The sequence below is a fragment of the Melanerpes formicivorus genome, unplaced genomic scaffold, assembly GCF_026170545.1.
Source record: "Melanerpes formicivorus ecotype bairdi unplaced genomic scaffold, bMelFor1.0.p_v2 SCAF_30, whole genome shotgun sequence".
Lineage (NCBI taxonomy): Eukaryota > Metazoa > Chordata > Aves > Piciformes > Picidae > Melanerpes > Melanerpes formicivorus.
In genome coordinates this window covers 4,439,898-4,456,315 of record NW_027142382.1, presented here as the reverse complement: position 1 = coordinate 4,456,315, position 16,418 = coordinate 4,439,898, and the positions used below count along the sequence as shown (strand labels likewise).

The 16,418-nt window shown below is 45.7% G+C and overlaps 1 protein-coding gene across 1 annotated transcript in view; it reads left to right on the top strand.

Moving 5' to 3' along the window:
* The first annotated feature begins 4,696 nt into the window (after positions 1-4,696).
* The window catches only part of MED14 (mediator complex subunit 14), a 49,739-nt gene continuing 38,017 nt past the window's right edge, over positions 4,697-16,418 (top strand). Inside the window, exons 1-4 of the mRNA XM_068155094.1 lie at positions 4,697-5,106; positions 7,590-7,616; positions 15,035-15,140; positions 15,782-15,955. Coding sequence (XP_068011195.1) covers positions 4,925-5,106; positions 7,590-7,616; positions 15,035-15,140; positions 15,782-15,955 — 489 coding nt within the window. The 5' untranslated portion in view covers positions 4,697-4,924. The remainder of the gene's footprint in view (positions 5,107-7,589; positions 7,617-15,034; positions 15,141-15,781; positions 15,956-16,418) is intronic.

The following is a 16,418-nucleotide window of genomic DNA, read 5'->3' as shown; positions in this document are numbered from 1 at the left end:
AATGGCTTCAGAAGTTTTGATAAAATAGCAGTCCCAGTAATTAGGCAGTACAGAAACAGATCAGCTGTAGCTGATCAACTAGAAGCAGCAAAATAAAACACACCTACCAAACAAAATCAGATTATATGCTATGATGAATTATCCTTTTCCCCTTGCAAGTTGCAAAGATTTGTAGCTCAAAATGAATCTCCCAGGGCATACAATTTAGTGACACACACTACTGTAGGAAAGAAGACAATTTGGCTTAAGCTGCAGCATGATTCATTGCTTCTGTTTGACTACTCTCCTGAAATGCACCTGTATTGTACCTGCAGTCTGTTTTGCTCTTTGGAGAATTGCATCTAGAGAGTGCTATTTATTCTGAAGTATTAATTTCAGACATTTTGGTATCTATCAAGGCATTTAGTTATCTAACAAGTTTTCCTATACAACAACAGGCCTGACCTGGAGTCCACAATCAAATAACACAGAGTCACAGAACATTAGGGGCTGGAAGGGGCCTTGAAAGATCATCTAGTCCAACCCTGCTGCCAGAGCAGGATCACCTAGAGTAGTCACACAGCAATGTGTCCAGGTGGGTTTGGAATGTCCCCTGAGAAGGAGACTCCACAACCTCTCTGGGCAGCCCCTTCCAGTGTTTTGTCACCCTCACAGTGACAAAGTTTTTCTGTATGTTCACGTGGAACCTCCCATGTTCCAGCTTGCACCCACTGCCCCTACCACTGGGCATCACTGAGAATAGCCTGGCTCCATCCTCCAACACTTGCCCTTGACACATTTATGAACATTAAGGAGATCACCTTTCAGTCTCCTCCAAGCTAAAGAGACCCAGCTTCATCAGCCTTTCCTCATAAGGGAGATGCTCCGCTCCCTCAGTCAAATACCTAACTTTTCATCAGTGTACTTAAACAGTAAGAAGTCAAGGATCTGTATGATTGCAGGACTCAACAGCCCCAACTGGAACTGAAGCTTCATCATTCTTTTTAATATCCTGAAAGATCCAACTCTGTTAATCACCCTCAGGTAGAAGGATACATCACACAGGGGTTATCATCTACCTTACAACAGTGCAATTCATCAGGTCCATGTGAAAGCACCATGCAGCAAGCCCTCTCTCCCCTACACGTCCTGTTACTCTTTTCAGTAAACCCACTGCCCCAGCTTTTTCCCTCCCAGACTTTTGCCTTTGCAATCCCTGCCTTCTGGAACCTTACTTCCAGTTCCCACAAGCTGGAGTTTTGAGTTCAGACAACACTCATTCTTCTTAAAAGCAACTGTATCAACACAGAGTGGTACCACTGCCAACCTCAGAAGGGCACCAAGAAGCATTAAACATATCGACACTTGATTTTACACAAGTATTACGTAGGCCAGTCACCTGATTTCTGAACAGCTTATTAACTGATCTTGCCAAGTCTCCCAGCAGCATGACTGTTGTGTGCACACAAGGGTAAGCCTTGAGCTTCTGAAATTCCTCTGCAGCTGCTCCGCCTTTGAAAACAGCATCAAGAGCTTCTTCCCTATGCAGCCTCGTGAGAGAGAAGTTCAGCACGATCCCTGCTGCAGATCTAATAAAGCCCTCCTCTCCAGAGCTGGAAAAAGGCATCCAAGCTGAAGAAATATTACCCCTTTCCAGTAAGGCTGAAAAACTCACCAGGACCAGAGATTCTCCAAGCAAGAAGGGCTCTAACAAGGACAAACTTAAGCTGCATCCCAACAAGTTCCCACCTGCCTTTTTATCAAAAAAGTCTGAGCCTGAGCTGCTGAAATCAATGGGAATTTCATTGTGGACTAAATGAGAAGAGATGGGGAAAAAGGGAAAAGAACAATAAAGAAAGCCTGTATGTCTAAGTCATGGGATGGGATGGAATGGAATGGAAGAGACCTTCAAGATCATCGTGTCCAACCTATCATCCAACACCACCTAATCAACTAACCCATGCAACCAAGCACCCTGTCAAGTCTCCTCCTGAACACCTCCAGTGATGGTGACTCCACCACCTCCTCAGGCAGCCCATTCCAATGGGCAATCACTCTCTCTGTGTACAACTTCCTAACCTCCAGCCTAAAACTCTTCTGGTGCAGCCTGAGACTGTGTCCTCTTGTTCTGGTACTGGTTGCCTGGGAGAAGAGACCAACCCCTGCCTGTCTACAACCCCCATTAAGGTAGTTGTAGAGAGCAATAAGGTCACCCTCAAGTCTCCTCTTTTCCAGGCTAAGCAGCCCCAGCTCCCTCAGCCTCTCCTCATAGGGCTTGTGTTCCAAGCCCCTCACCAACTTCGTTGCCCTTCTCTGGACACACTCCAACAAGTCAACCTCCTTCCTAAACTGAGGGGCCCAGAACTGGACACAGTAGTCAAGGTGTGGCCTAACCAGTGCAGTGTACAGGGGCAGAATGACCTCCCTGCTCCTGCTGGCCACACTGTTCCTGATGCAGGCCAGGAGGCCATTGGCCCTCTTGGCTGCCTGGGCACACTGCAGGCTCATCTTCAGCCTACCATCAACCAGCACCCCCAGGTCCCTCTCTGCCTGGCTGCTCTCCAGCCACTCTGACCCCAGCCTGTAGCTCTGCATGGGGTTGCTGTGGCCAATGTGCAGAACCCGGCACTTGGATGTGTTCAATCTCATGCCGTTGGACACTGCCCATCTCATAGTTCTCATAGATAGTTCTCATAGATAGCCTAATCACATCCCAGTGCACATAAGTCAGTGCTTTCTTCAACTGTGCAACTAGCTGGCCATTAAATAGGCACAATGCATTTATTCAGGCATATAAAGGAGGGAAAAAATTAAATACACTTGGAAAAATGCATCTTTGCAGTAAGGAGGCAAGAATTTAACATACCCTTGGCAAATAACTCTTTTGTAGCAAAATATGCTCCAGATCCTAGTTGTCATTCCAGCCTTTTCAGACTTTTATCAATAGCATAAGGTGGGTATCTCTTTCACCCCTACTGAAAAAAACCCAACCCAACAACAAACAAAACCAACCGAGAAATCCCCAAACACCACACCTCCTTTAACCTAAGCAAGAAAGAAATGCAAACCTTATGTTTAAACACATTTTAGTGTGTTTCAGGACTACAAAACTCCCAACCATCAGCAGTCACCTCCCACCCTAGGACACCCGGGTTCATCTCCCTACCACTGAAGCAGCCCACAAAATTACAGGCCAGCAAAGCTCTCCAGCAGCTCTTCCAACCCAGGTGAATTAGGTACTGCACTCCTCTACAGGTGATATGTCTTTGCTGCTCAGAGATGTGGCCCCAGCTACCAGCTTGCACAGCAACACAGGAGCTGATTTGCCAGCCTGGAGTTAACCTTCTTCAACACACCATTTTATGCTCCACTATGGGACAGTTTGGCTGCCAGTTCTTAGCTGGTATCTGGCACATAACCTGGAGCAAGAACCACACTCCCTGTAGGCATGGAACTGACCATTCTTGTCACAAACGTTTTTAATTATCATTGTCAATTACACACTTCACAGTTTGAGAAATGCTTCCTTCTAGTTCTCACTTTCCCATTCCAAAGAGATGAGAGAGGCTTTTGAAGTCTGGATTTAGCAGCACCCAAGCAGGACCTTTTCTTCTTGCTATTACTTTGAGAAGTTTGGGTAGTTCTAGTCTACGATGTGCCTATTTCAGGCACTTCTTTGTAATCCTAAACCATGAATTTAACACTTGAGTGACTTGTGCTACAGAACACATAGGATTTATGTTGTTCCTTTCCTTACACAGCCTACTTTGGTAACCAGTGCATTAAAAGATGAATCCATTTTCGGCTGTTCACAGGCTTTCCCTCTGCCTTCAGAAGGGTCAGCTAAGCTGGCAGACAGAAACACGCGTTAGTGCCCATAGTTTTGTGTTTATCACCAGATCCCGGCCACCGCTCCGCTGCTCACTGCTCCTTTTCCTAGCTTTCACGGCGACTTTAAAGGGAGAATGTATAGCTCACTACCTCCGGTCCCCATAACCCCGCAACGCTTTGCGCCCTTTACAAATGCTTCACATTTCCCAAGTCATTAGAAAGGGATTAGCCAGCCCTGCGCCTAACACGGACCGTTGTTTCCTTGACAGCCTAAAGAACCGCATCAAAGGCTCTTTGAAGCGCTTAGTCTGTAATCTGGTCCTCCTTCACCCCCTATTTCATTAACACGACCAAATACAATGGCAGAGCCATCCCTAGTTTTGCCCCCATTATCTTTTACAATGTTTCAATCGGGCGCTGCCGGGAAGCACTTCAAGGCAGGCAGCCGGCTCCAGCCTTCGTTCCGAGCGCACCCCTCCCAGGACGGCGCCATTTCCCCACGCTCCCGCGCCGCCACCACGCTGTGCCCCACGACGAGGCAGCCAGGCTCGGCTCCCCAGCTTCCCCGCCCACCACACCGGCGACCGACGCGCACACCCGCCTCCCAGGCACGGGCCACCATCTCACTTCACCCCGCCCGGGCCTCAGGAGAGGTGTGCCGGGAGGGGAGGGGCGACGCGCCAGCCCGCCGCCCGGCCCCGCGTTCTGACCCTCAGGCAGCAGCCACACCGCCCCGCCCCAACGGCTCCGCGGATGGGGAGGGCCCCGGCGCCGCCGCCGCCTGCTGGCGCCTCCCGCCCCCCCCCCCCCGCCAAGTTAGGCTTGCCCGGAAAGGTTCTCTTTCCGGTCCGGCACAGCTGTTCGCTTCCGGTTCCGTGCCCCCAACATGGCGGCGGCCCCTGCACCAAGCGGGCTCTGATCGCTGCGGAGCCCCCTCGGTGGTGCCGCCGCCGCCCGCCCCAGCGCCGGGGCCCACGCCTGTCTACGCCGCTGGCCTCCACGCTTCCTCCGTGCGGGGCGAGTCGGGCTGGGTGCTGGTGCCGCTGTGAGCGCGGCCACCCCGGGCTGCCAAGCGGTTCCTGCCCGGGGTTGAGGCGCTGCTGCCGCCGCCGCCATGGCGCCGGTGCAGCTGGAGAGCAACCAGCTGGTGCCGGCCGGCGGGGGCCTCGCGTCAGCCCCGGCCCCGCCGGCCCCCGGAGCAGTGACAGCTGCCGCCAGCCCCGGCTACCGGCTCAGCACCCTTATCGACTTTCTCCTGCACCGGACCTACGCCGAGCTCACCGTACTGGCTGACCTGTGAGTGCCCCACACTCCCCCCGGCTCGCTCCCGCGCCTCTCCCAGCCCTGCTGCTAGGGCTATCAGTGCCACCTTCTAGCATCCCGAGAGGATGAGGAGGCCTCGCTGGGGATCTGTCCTGAGCCCTCGCCAGGGGTGGAGCCGGGGGGGAACGTGGTTTCTTCTTCCCCTTCTCCCACTCTGGGAACATGCGGGCTTGTCTTAACATCGGGCTCTATTCAGGGGCCGAGCAAAAGCTGCTGAGTGATCTGTCATACACAGAGAAAATGACGTGATGAATGCCGAGCAGCTGGATGCAGATCAGACAATCTTAAATATTAATTTCCCCCCCCAAGTTACTGTGAAAAAAACTTAACTAGCGTTTGTACTGATATCAAAACACACAGAAATAAAACGTGTGAAACTGGTGTGTGCTACTTCAAACGCTGCAACTCCTGGAGTTACTAACGTGTCTCTTAAAATACCATTTTATTATCTGGGGAACATAAAAGTAGTTATTTACATTCACTTCATGAACTGCTGTGTGCTGATGTTGTTGTGTTTGAAGTGGCAGAACAAAGGGATGCTTTGGGGCCAAGAAAAACTTCCCTGAAAGCGTTTGGACTCTGAATAAGCCTGTTCCCCTTTAACTTGAGAGGTTCTTGTGGGGAACCAGGGTGCTGTAAGACATGACATACAGGACAAATGAGGATGGGGGGGCAATGACCTAGTTCTTGTAAAATAGAAGGTAAAAAATAAATAAGCTGGTAAGTATGCAAGCGGTTTTGCTTGAGTTTGGGTCAGGAGCATTCAAGCTCTAGACAGGATGAGGAGTTTGAAAATTTGAGTTTGCTTTGGAAGAGTTTCTAAAATGTCAGTTGAGAAGTTTCTCCTGTATGTCTGTGGTGTGTGTAAACAATAGTTGGTGCTGTATGCATTTTTGTAGCAGCATCTGCCTGTGATGTCTTCTAGTCTTGTTTTAAGGTGTAGAACAGGTCCCTTAGACTTAAATGTGTAATTAAGGTACAAAATAAAATGGGTGGTGTGAATGCTTTGGGAACCTTGACTCACCAAGTAGTTTATAAGCTATGGCTTTTTCCACTGTGATTCTCCATAAAGTATGGTTTTGGCTAGCAGAAAGACCAGCTAGGAAGTATCTTTATCTTTCCCTCAAAGAAAATATATTTTCTCCTTTCACAAGCACCGGTTTAGTCCTAGAAGACCAAAAACCCCACTTTTTTAGTGAGATGCCTATGATTCTTGCAGAACATAACAAAAATACATTCCCCTCTCTGCAGCAGTATCTATCTGGTCTAGTTGAGGATGTCTCTGCTTACTGCAGAGGGGGTTGGACTAGATGACCTTTAGAGGTCCCTTCCAACCTAAACCATGCTGTGATTCTATGACCTGTCACACAAGGCGTTGATGAAATTTGTGTGTATTGTATTTCTCCACTTTTAGATTGATTTTAAAAGGAAGAGAAACTTATTTAAGGCATGTCAGGGAAGAGCCAATTTTAACACCTGCTGCAGATTTTCTAGGATAGCTACTATTAATTCATTACCTCTAGTGATGGATGCTTAGTGAGCATTGCCAATGACAAAGCACAGCAGTGATACTGTGTGGCTCACTAGCAGAAGTCTTGAGATGTCAGCACCCTTGAGATGTCACCACCTTTTAAATTAATTTCACAGTATCACTAAGGTTGGAAGAGACCTCGAGGATCATTGAGTCCAACCTGTCACCACAGACCTCATGACTAGGTGATGGCACCAAGTGCCACGTCCAATCTCCTCTTGAACATCTCCAGGGATGGGGACTCCACCACCTCCCTGGGCAGCCCATTCCAATGACCAATGACTCTCTCAGTGAAGAACTTTCTCCTCACCTTGAGCCTAAACTTCCCCTGGCGCAGCTTGAGACTGTGTCCTCTTGTTCTGGTGCTGGTTGCCTGGGAGAAGAGACCAACCCCTTCCTGGCTACAACCACCTTTCAGGTAGTTGTAGAGGGCAATGAGGTCTCCCCTGAGCCTCCTCTTCTCCAGGCTAAACAACCCCAGCTCCCTCAGCCTCTCCTCATAGGGCTGTGCTCAAGGCCTCTCCCCAGCCTTGTTGCCCTTCTCTGGACACGTTCAGGTGTCTCCATGTCCTTCTTAAATTGAGGGGCCCAGAACTGGACACAGAATTTGACCAGTTCCATCTTACCTGGCAGAGAGTAGTGCTATTATACACCTGGTTTTATTCCCCCCCATCCCCCCTTTAAGTCTGCTTTACAGACCTGTCAAACCACTTCCTTTAGCAAGCATATAATTTCATTGTATTGAAGAAACATTTATAACTGTAGATACCTCAAAGTGCTTTTTATAGGTATGTAGAAGTTGTTCTTGCAGTTAGTAACCTTTAACTAAATACATTTCTAGCTATCTGAAATGTAATAGAACATTAAGTAATATGCATTTGTTTTTCTCCCCCCCCCCCCCCCCCTTCTTTTTTTTTTGATACAGATTACCAAGAAAGACTGATATGGAAAGGTGAGTTACAGTAAGACAAACTATAATGCATGTTAAAATCGAAGACTTTATTTAAGATGTTAAGATTCATATAGCACTGTTTCAACAAATATTTTTCTCCTGATTTTCGATGTGCTTTGGTTGTTGCAAGAAAATTAGCAGTTTCTGTCTTGCTGTCACTCCACAGTTTCAAGATTTTTCTCAGCATCATTGGTGTTATTAGTTTCTGGTGTTTGGGGTTGGGGGTTTTTGTTTGTTTGCTTTGTATATATGTGTGTAGTTTCTTTGGGTTGTGTTGTTGTTTGTGCAAGGGAGCCAGAAAGCCCTGTTCAGTGGTAGAGTGTTGCTGTTGTAGTAGGTAAACTCTTAAGGGCATTTTTTCTCTTCATGAATCTTGAAGCAATGAAGTGACAGTAAAGCTGCTGTGAGAGGAAGCTGGAAAACCTAAATAGATACTAGTTAGTGTGATAAAGAAACTTTTTGTTCAGAAGCAGCAGCTCAGCAGTGAAAACGAGGTGAAAACCCCTGTTTCCCATGTTACTTGATCTTTCTTATCATGAGCATTGTTATCTGCTGCTGTTCTGTGTGGTTTGAAGTGTTCTTTTCTTGCTGCTACCACACCCCTCAAGATGAGAGAAGCTGATTTACTTTTTTTGCTTCTTTGAAGAAATGTTACGGAACTTGTCAGAAACTAATTTCCTGTATTTGTGCTAACATGCTACTCAACCTGATTTTCTTTAGAGATTTACAGCAGCTATGGTACTCCTAAGAATGTTAATGAACAATTCTGTGTGCTGAATGATCATTAATTCAGTTATCTCAAATATTTCAAAGCTGTCAGAAGATGTGGTGAAACTAATCCCATTTCCAGGGACTCGTAACCTGGGATCATTCCTTGTTCCCCTTTTCCTTATACGTATTTTATGAAGAGAAATGCTCTTGGGTAGTGATAAGACTAGGGGGAATGGAACAAAACTACATGTGGGTAGATTCAAATTGGATGTTAGGAAGAAGGTCTTCCCTGTGAGGATGGTGAGACTCTGGAAGAGGTTGCTCAGGGAGGTGGTGGAAGCCTCATCCCTGGAGGTTTTTAAGGCCAGGCTGGATGTGGCTCTGAGCAGCCTGATCTAGTGTGAAGGGTACCTGCCCGTGGCAGGGGGCTTGAAGCTGGATGATCTCTGAAGTGTCCTCCAACCCTAACAATTCTGTAATATGGGGGGTTTGTTTGGTTGGTTTGGTGGGCACTTTTTTGTGTTTGCTCATGTATGTGTTGTTGGGGTTTTGTTGCTGCTGTTGCTTTTTGGTTTGGTTGGGGGGGTGTGGTGGTTTTTTTTTCCTTCGTTGTTGGTTTTAAATTATCCCTCTCTTTGCCAAGGAAACTGCATTCATCTTAGGTTGAGAGCTCACTCACACTGGTTCAGGGGCACTCTTTCATTTAGCTGGATAGCATTTCTTGGTAAAGCTGGAATCTACTTTGTGGGGCACACAAGTCTGGAGTAACAACTTAAATCTTAATGGATTACAGATAAAAGAAAAGAAAATAGCCATCAGTGGTTACAAAGAATGTCCTGCAGTTGAAGTTGCCTTGAAATTAAATGTTCCCATTGTTGTTACTTTTGACTTGAAACTCTTCCTGGTGAAGGGACTTTCCAGCTCTTGGCTGATCATAGCTTGGATGCTTGTCTGGATAAAAAGGTTACTGGATGACCAGGCCTGAAGTGTGGTGGTGAATGGAGTTAAACCATTTGGTATCTGGTCACAAGTGGAGTTCCCCCAAGGCTCAGTACTGGGGCTTGTTCTCTTTAATATCTGTATCAGTGGTTTGGACAAAGGGATTGTGTGCACCTTCAGATTGCATATGGCACCAAATTGGGCAGTAATGTTGATCTGTTTGTGGGTAGCAAGACTTTACAAAGGGACCTGGGCAGGCCAGATCAATGGGCCGAGGCCAACTGTATAAGGTTCAATAAAGCCAAGTGCCTGGAACTGCACTTCAGTCACAACAACCCCATACAACATTAGAGACCTGGGGAAAAGTGGCTGGAAAGCTGCCTGGCAGAAAAGCACTTGGGAGTATTGGTTGACAGTTGGCTAGGAGCCAGCAGTGTGCTCAGGTGACGAGAAGGCCAACAGCATCCTGGCTTCTGTCAGGAATAGCGTGGCCTGCAGGAGTGATTGTCTGCCTGTATTCAGCACTGACAAGGCATCTTGAATACTGTGTTCAGTTTCAAACGCATCACTACAAGGAGGACATTGAGGTGCTGCAACATGTCCAAAGAAGGGCAACAAAGGTGGCTGAGGAGTCTGGAACACAAGTCTTCTGGGAAGCAGCTGAGAGAACCAGGGTTGTTGAGCTTGAAGAAAACAAGGCTGAGGGGAGACCTTATGCTCTCTGTAACTACCTGAAAGGAGGTTGTGGTGAGATGGGGATCAGTCTCTTCTCCCCAAGTTACAAGCAGTAGGACAAAAGGGAGCAGCCTCAAATTGTGCCAGAGGAGGTTTAGGTTAGACATCAGGGAAAAGTTTTTCACCAAAAGCATTGTCAAGCACTGGAACAGGCTGCCTGGGGAAATGGTGAAGTCATCATCCCTGGAGGTTTTTAAGAGACATGTAGATGTGGTGCACAACGACATGGTTTAGTGGTGACTTGGAAATGCTAGGTTAACAGTTTGACTCTTTTGCAATCAAACAATCCTATAATCCTATGAATTCTCTAAGGAATGTAGTTTTAATTATCCAGATTATTCTAATCTTCCTGACTTTGAGAGCTGTAAAGGCAGCAGTAGGTAGGCTTCAAGCTGCGTTTCTTGAAGTTAGCCTGGTGACACTGCATGCGTACGTTGGTGAAAACATGGTCCTCTAATAAAGTTCACATCAAATCTACATTCATTACTACAGTGCCTAGCTAAAAGATGCTGTCATAAGAAAAACCAATAGGAAATTCCTTATTGTAGCATAATATGGCTTTTCTTTGTAAAGGGTCTTTTATTTAGTTATCAATGATGGGAAGGAATAGGTTTTGCTACAAGAAAGAAGTGATTGGATTGAAAAAAGCCTTTAGTATTGTGGTGTAAAATTAGCAGTGTTGAGTTCTGGGGGAAATCCAGGGGTTTGCTGCTTGATAATGGAGACCCTTTTTTGCTCTGTATTCTTAATCTTCTCCTTTTTATCCCTCCAGTAAAGTGCAGTATGTGGGAAACTTTTATCTAAATGCAGTAATGGATGTATAAGATCTAACTGGAACTTGGATTATAGTAATTTTGCCAGGCCCTGTCTTCTGTTGTGGGGAAATGGAAGGTAAAATCTTACACCTGTATTCCTGCCTGAGCAGTTCCTGCTGAGAAGTTATTTTTAAAAGAATTATTGTTAAATTGCTATGTAAGTACTATATAAAAACTACCCATGCTGTTTGCCTAAAAACAGGCAGTTCTCCCACTAGTTTTGCAATAGTGAACAGACTTAAAGCAGACTCTGCATCTCTATAAAATGGGGAAAAAACCCAACAACGTCAAAAACCCCACAAACAACAAACCCAAAACATTCATAACTCTTACAAAAACATGTTATTTGTGGCTTCAACAGCAGTGCAATTACACACCTAATTTTTGTCAAATGCTGTGTTCCATTATCTTCAAATGACAAAATTACTCACTTCACTCTTTTCTTAGAGAGGGATAGTAATTTTGTTTCAAGTGGTGCTTTGGAGATACTTAGTCCAATCCTCTGCTTGAAGTAAAAGACAAAGTTAGCTCAGGTTGCTGAGGGTCATACCCAGTTGTGTTCTAAATAACTTCAAGGATAGAAATACGGCAACCTGCTACAGCGTATGACTGTCTCACTCTGTGTCTCTGTTTTCCTAATGTTTAACTTTTCACTGTTTGTGGCTATTGTCCCTCAGCCTTTTGCCTTTTTGAGAGTAGTCTGGTTGCTGCTTCTTGTTAACACCCCTTTAGATGTTTGAAGATGGCAGTAGGATCTCACCATAGCCTTCTCATGCAGGAGCAAACATAGCTTCCGCAGCCTCTCGTTGTATGTTGTGTGTCCCTGCACCTAACCCACCTCTGTACAGCAGTCTCTTTCTTGGCTAAGGAGTGTAAAATTGGATGTAGTGCTTCAGATGTAGCCTCACAAATGCTGACTCAAGGTGAAGAATTGTCTGCCTTGACCTGGCTTGCACTGGTGCTAATGCAGCCTGTCGTTGTTGCAACGGTGTGTTGCTGATGCCTGTCCACCAAGACCCCCCTGAGGGTACATTTCTGCAGAGCTGCTTTCCAGCAGCTGCTTAGTACCCAGCCTGTGTTATGTAAAACTGGTTCCAGGTGCATATGGCTTTCCTGAACTTCATGAGGTTCCTGACAGCCAGTTCCTCTTGCCCATTGAAGTCACTCTGCTCACACCAGTTTGGCATCACCTACAAACTTCTAAAGAGTGCATTCTTGCATACCATGCAGGTTGTTAAATTGTATTTGGCCCAGTACTGACCCTTAAGGAACAGTATTAGTAACCATCATTAAAGAAACCCAGCTGGTAGCCAGTCACAGCCTTTTGTTCCTGGCAGTTCAACCAATTTTTCACCCACCTTGAGTTCCACTTACCCATGCTATGTCTCACCAGTTTGGCTACAAGGGTACCATGAGAGCTCTTGTGAAAAGCTGTTCAGAAGTCAATATAAGTGCCTCTTCTGTTGTCCTCCTGATCACAGAGCTGTTCATCCTTTAGGAGGCAATTGTGCTAATCAAGGATGGCCCACATCTTGGCAAATCTTTGCTGCCCATTCCCAGGCTACTTTAATGGTTTTTATCTGTACTTAGCTTCTGCAGATAACTTGTTTTGTGAATTTTCATCTTAACTGAGCTTAGGTCAACTGACCTATAGATCCATAGATCCTTCCTGGCCTTCTTGAAGAGCGTGATGTTTGCCACTTCCCAGTCAGCAAGAACTTTGATTGCTGTGGCCTTTTGAAAATGCTTGAGAGCAGCTTTACAGTGGTACATATCAGCTCCCCCAGTACCCTTGGATGCATCCTTTCCACTCCAATGGACTTTGTATCCCAGGCTTGCTTTAGTGGCTCTTAACTTGATATTCTTCTTCTGTAGCTAACACATCACTCCTTCAGACTCGGGTACTGATCTGAAACCTCTCAACTAGAACTTGCCAGTAAAGGACACACTGAGAGCCATGCCCATTAGAAAGATTTTTAATGTGTTTTGCTTTGCTTTTGTAGGCCTTGTAAATGTCCTCTTTCCTTAAGTTTCATCTTCCTTGAATAAATTGTTTTGTGCAACCAAGCATAAGGTATCTATAATGAGGGGCAAAAGAATGCCACAAAATTGGATGACTTTGGCTTCTCAGTAGAGAACTAGGTAGATGTGAGTTCCCAATGCAGTTGTCATTCAGGGTTGATTACGGTGGTTCTGCAAGCAGACTTCATACTTGTGTTACTAATGGACAAGGGGCAATGGCTTCCAACTAGAGAAGGGCAAATTCAGTTTGGATGTAGGAACAGATTCTTTACTATGAGGGTGATGGAACCCTGGAACAGGTTGCCCAAGGGAGGTGATTGGGGCCTCATCCCTGGGGATACTCAGTGGGGCTCGACAAGGCTCTGGGCCAACCTGATTGAGTTGAGGAAGCCCCTGCTGACTGCAGAGGGGCTTGGACTAGATAACCTTGGGAGATGCCTTCCAACCCAGACCGTTGTATGATTCTATGTCTTATCTACTGCATCTAGAGTGCAGATCTGTAATGAATGGGCAAAATCTGGGTGTGCCCCTATTATGTTTTCTTTTAGGAAAAATTACTCTTAAGACAGGCAAAAATACACTGTCTCATTTTGACTATCTCACAAAATGTGTAGAAGGAGAAATACTGACTATTAGTAATTTCTCCTTACCCCAATTTCTTTACAAGACAGAAAGGAATGGAGAGGAAAGTCAGAGTATGGGAATTTTTTGGTGGTCTTCTCCACCACTACCCTTTTTCTTGGCAAAATTGTAGGATATTGTAACACACTGTGTAAATACACCTTAAAATTACTAGAGTGATATTTTAGTTTATTTTCTTTTAATTACTTTTTTTTTTTTTGGTGACTGTCATTGTAATGTTACTGCCAGCCTGTGTAACCCTTAGGTGAATTGTCTAGCTATAAACCCTGGGGAAATCTTGTGAAAACATCAAAATAATTCAGCTGAGTTCTCCATGCAATTGGTTCTTTTAAAATTAATTCTCCTGAGTATTGTTTCTGTTTGCCCAGATAATCTTGGCTGGTTAGAATCCATTTAGGTACTTATATCTGCATAAAGGATGACTGATGCTGTTATAGAATAATAATAGAATAATAGACCAGGTTGGAAGAGACCTTCAAGATCATCGCGTCCAACCTATCAACCAATCCAACACCATCTAAACAACTAAACCATGGCACCAAGCACCCCAGCAAGTCTCCTCCTGAACACCTCCAATGATGGTGATTCAACCACCTCCCCAGGCAGCCCATTCCAATGGGCAATCACTCTCTCTGTATAGAACTTCTTCCTAACATCCAGCCTAAACCTCCCCTGGCACAGCTTGAGACTGTGTCCTCTTGTTCTGGTGCTGGCTGCCTGGGAGAAGAGACCAACCTCTGCCTGTCTACAACCTCCCTTCAGGTAGTTGTAGAGAGCAATAAGGTCACCCCTGAGTCTCCTCTTCTCCAGGCTAAGCAACCCCAGCTCCCTCAGCCTCTCCTCCTAGGGCTTGTGTTCCAAACCCCTCACCAACTTTGTTGCCCTTCTCTGGACTTGTTCCAGCAAGTCAACCTCCTTCCTAACAGTGAGCTTTTTATTTATTTTTTCTCCCCCCTGTATTCTAATCAAATAAATGGCAACAAAGCTAGTGTGGGGTCTGGAGCACAAACCCTGTGAGGAGAGGCTGAGGGAGCTGGGGTTGCTTAGCCTGGAGAAGAGGAGACTCAGGGGAGACCTTATTGCTCTCTACAACTACCTGAAGGGGGGTTGTAGACAGGCGGGGGCTGGTGTCTTCTCCCAGCACCAGAACAAGAGGACACAGTCTCCAGCTCTGACAGGGGAGGTTTAGGCTGGATGTTAAGAAGAAATTCTTCATAGAGAGAGTGATTTGCCATTGGAATGGGCTGCCTGGGAAGGTGGTGGAGTCGCCATCGTTGGAGGTGTTTAGGAGGAGACTTGATGGGGTGCTTGGTTGCATGGGTTAGTTGATTAGGTGGTGTTGGATGATGGGTTGAACGCGATGATCTTGAAGGTCTCTTTCAGTCTGGTCTGGTTATTCTATTCTATTCTATTCTATTCTATTCTTGCCTGCATTAACAGAATGAGATGTTATCGTTACAGCTTTTATTATTTGCAGAAATTTCAACTGGAGCTTTTTGTTATACATCTGAGCCTTGGCTTAATGTACTTCTGTGGGTTTGTTTTTTTTTCCAGAAAAATAGAAATCGTGCAGTTTGCAAGTCGCACTCGGCAGCTGTTTGTTCGTTTGTTAGCCTTGGTCAAGTGGGCCAATAATGCTGGAAAGGTGGAGAAATGTGCGGTAAGTTAGCAGCACTTTGGTCTGAAATAATCTCTTAAGCGATGCAGGATTTGGTACACCTTCTTACAGCAGAGGTTTTGGGGGTTTTTAAGCCTATTTCGTAGGCAAATCAATATTCAGTTTGTTCCCATTTGGAAATTATCTAATCTTTTAACAATTCATGTTCCCAAAAGCTCAGCAGTGGCAAAAAAATGCAAGGATTAGTCTGCACATGGCTTCAGAAGTGCTTTGGGGGGAAGGGAGAATGGTGAGCTTGGTGTGTCAGTTCTTATTATCACTTTCATCCTGCACTAGGTTAAATAAGAATAAAGTCCAGAGTGTTGCAGAAAACAAGCCCTGAGTGATTACAAACAAGCACAGTTTCATTCCATTAGTAGCTATCACATAAAGAGCTGTGAGGCTTCACAGATCCTCCACAGCATCAGAAGTAGCATGCAGATTTATAGATGTCCTTGCACACAGATGTAACAAATAGGCAGAATATTTGTGCTTTCCTTGTTCTATAGATGTGATTACTTGAATTGGAAGTGGCAGATTAAGTCCATCTCAGTCATATGCACTGGATGAACTGAATGCAAAGGGGTATTGATTCGTGCATTTCATGTTGCTTTCTTCCCCTCCTCTCTTCTTGCCCTTTGCAGATGATATCGAGTTTTTTAGACCAGCAAGCCATTCTCTTTGTGGACACTGCTGACCGTCTCGCGTCGCTAGCTAGAGATGCTTTGGTTCACGCTCGCCTACCTAGTTTTGCTATCCCATATGCCATTGATGTCCTGACAACTGGATCATATCCACGTCTGCCCACCTGCATTAGGGTAAGTAACGCTGCCATATATCGAGGTAGGGGGGAAATCCCCTGGGCAATGTCAAATGCACATTCATAGGACTAAGTATCTGTGTGCAAGTGGAACTGTAGTTTAATACAGGTGCAGTCTCTGTAGTGTCAGTTCCTCATGCAGAGGACTTCCTGCTTGAACAAGCTATGCTTTCCCAGTAAAACATTCTCTCCATTTAAACCAGTTTTGCTCTAGGATGCACATAGTAGCAACTCCTCTTCCTTATTTCTTTAAGTCTTTGCACAGGCTAAGCCACCGTCATAGAAGGATGAAGGAGATACTGACATCTATTCCTAGAGGTCTTGCATGTCTGTGGAAATATACTGAAATATTCAACAACTTCTGCCTTTTCTTACTGTTAAAATGCAGAGTAACAGAGTTTTGTGAATTAACTTAAAAGTAGTACCTGTGACTTTGACTTGAACAGAATAGAATAGAATAG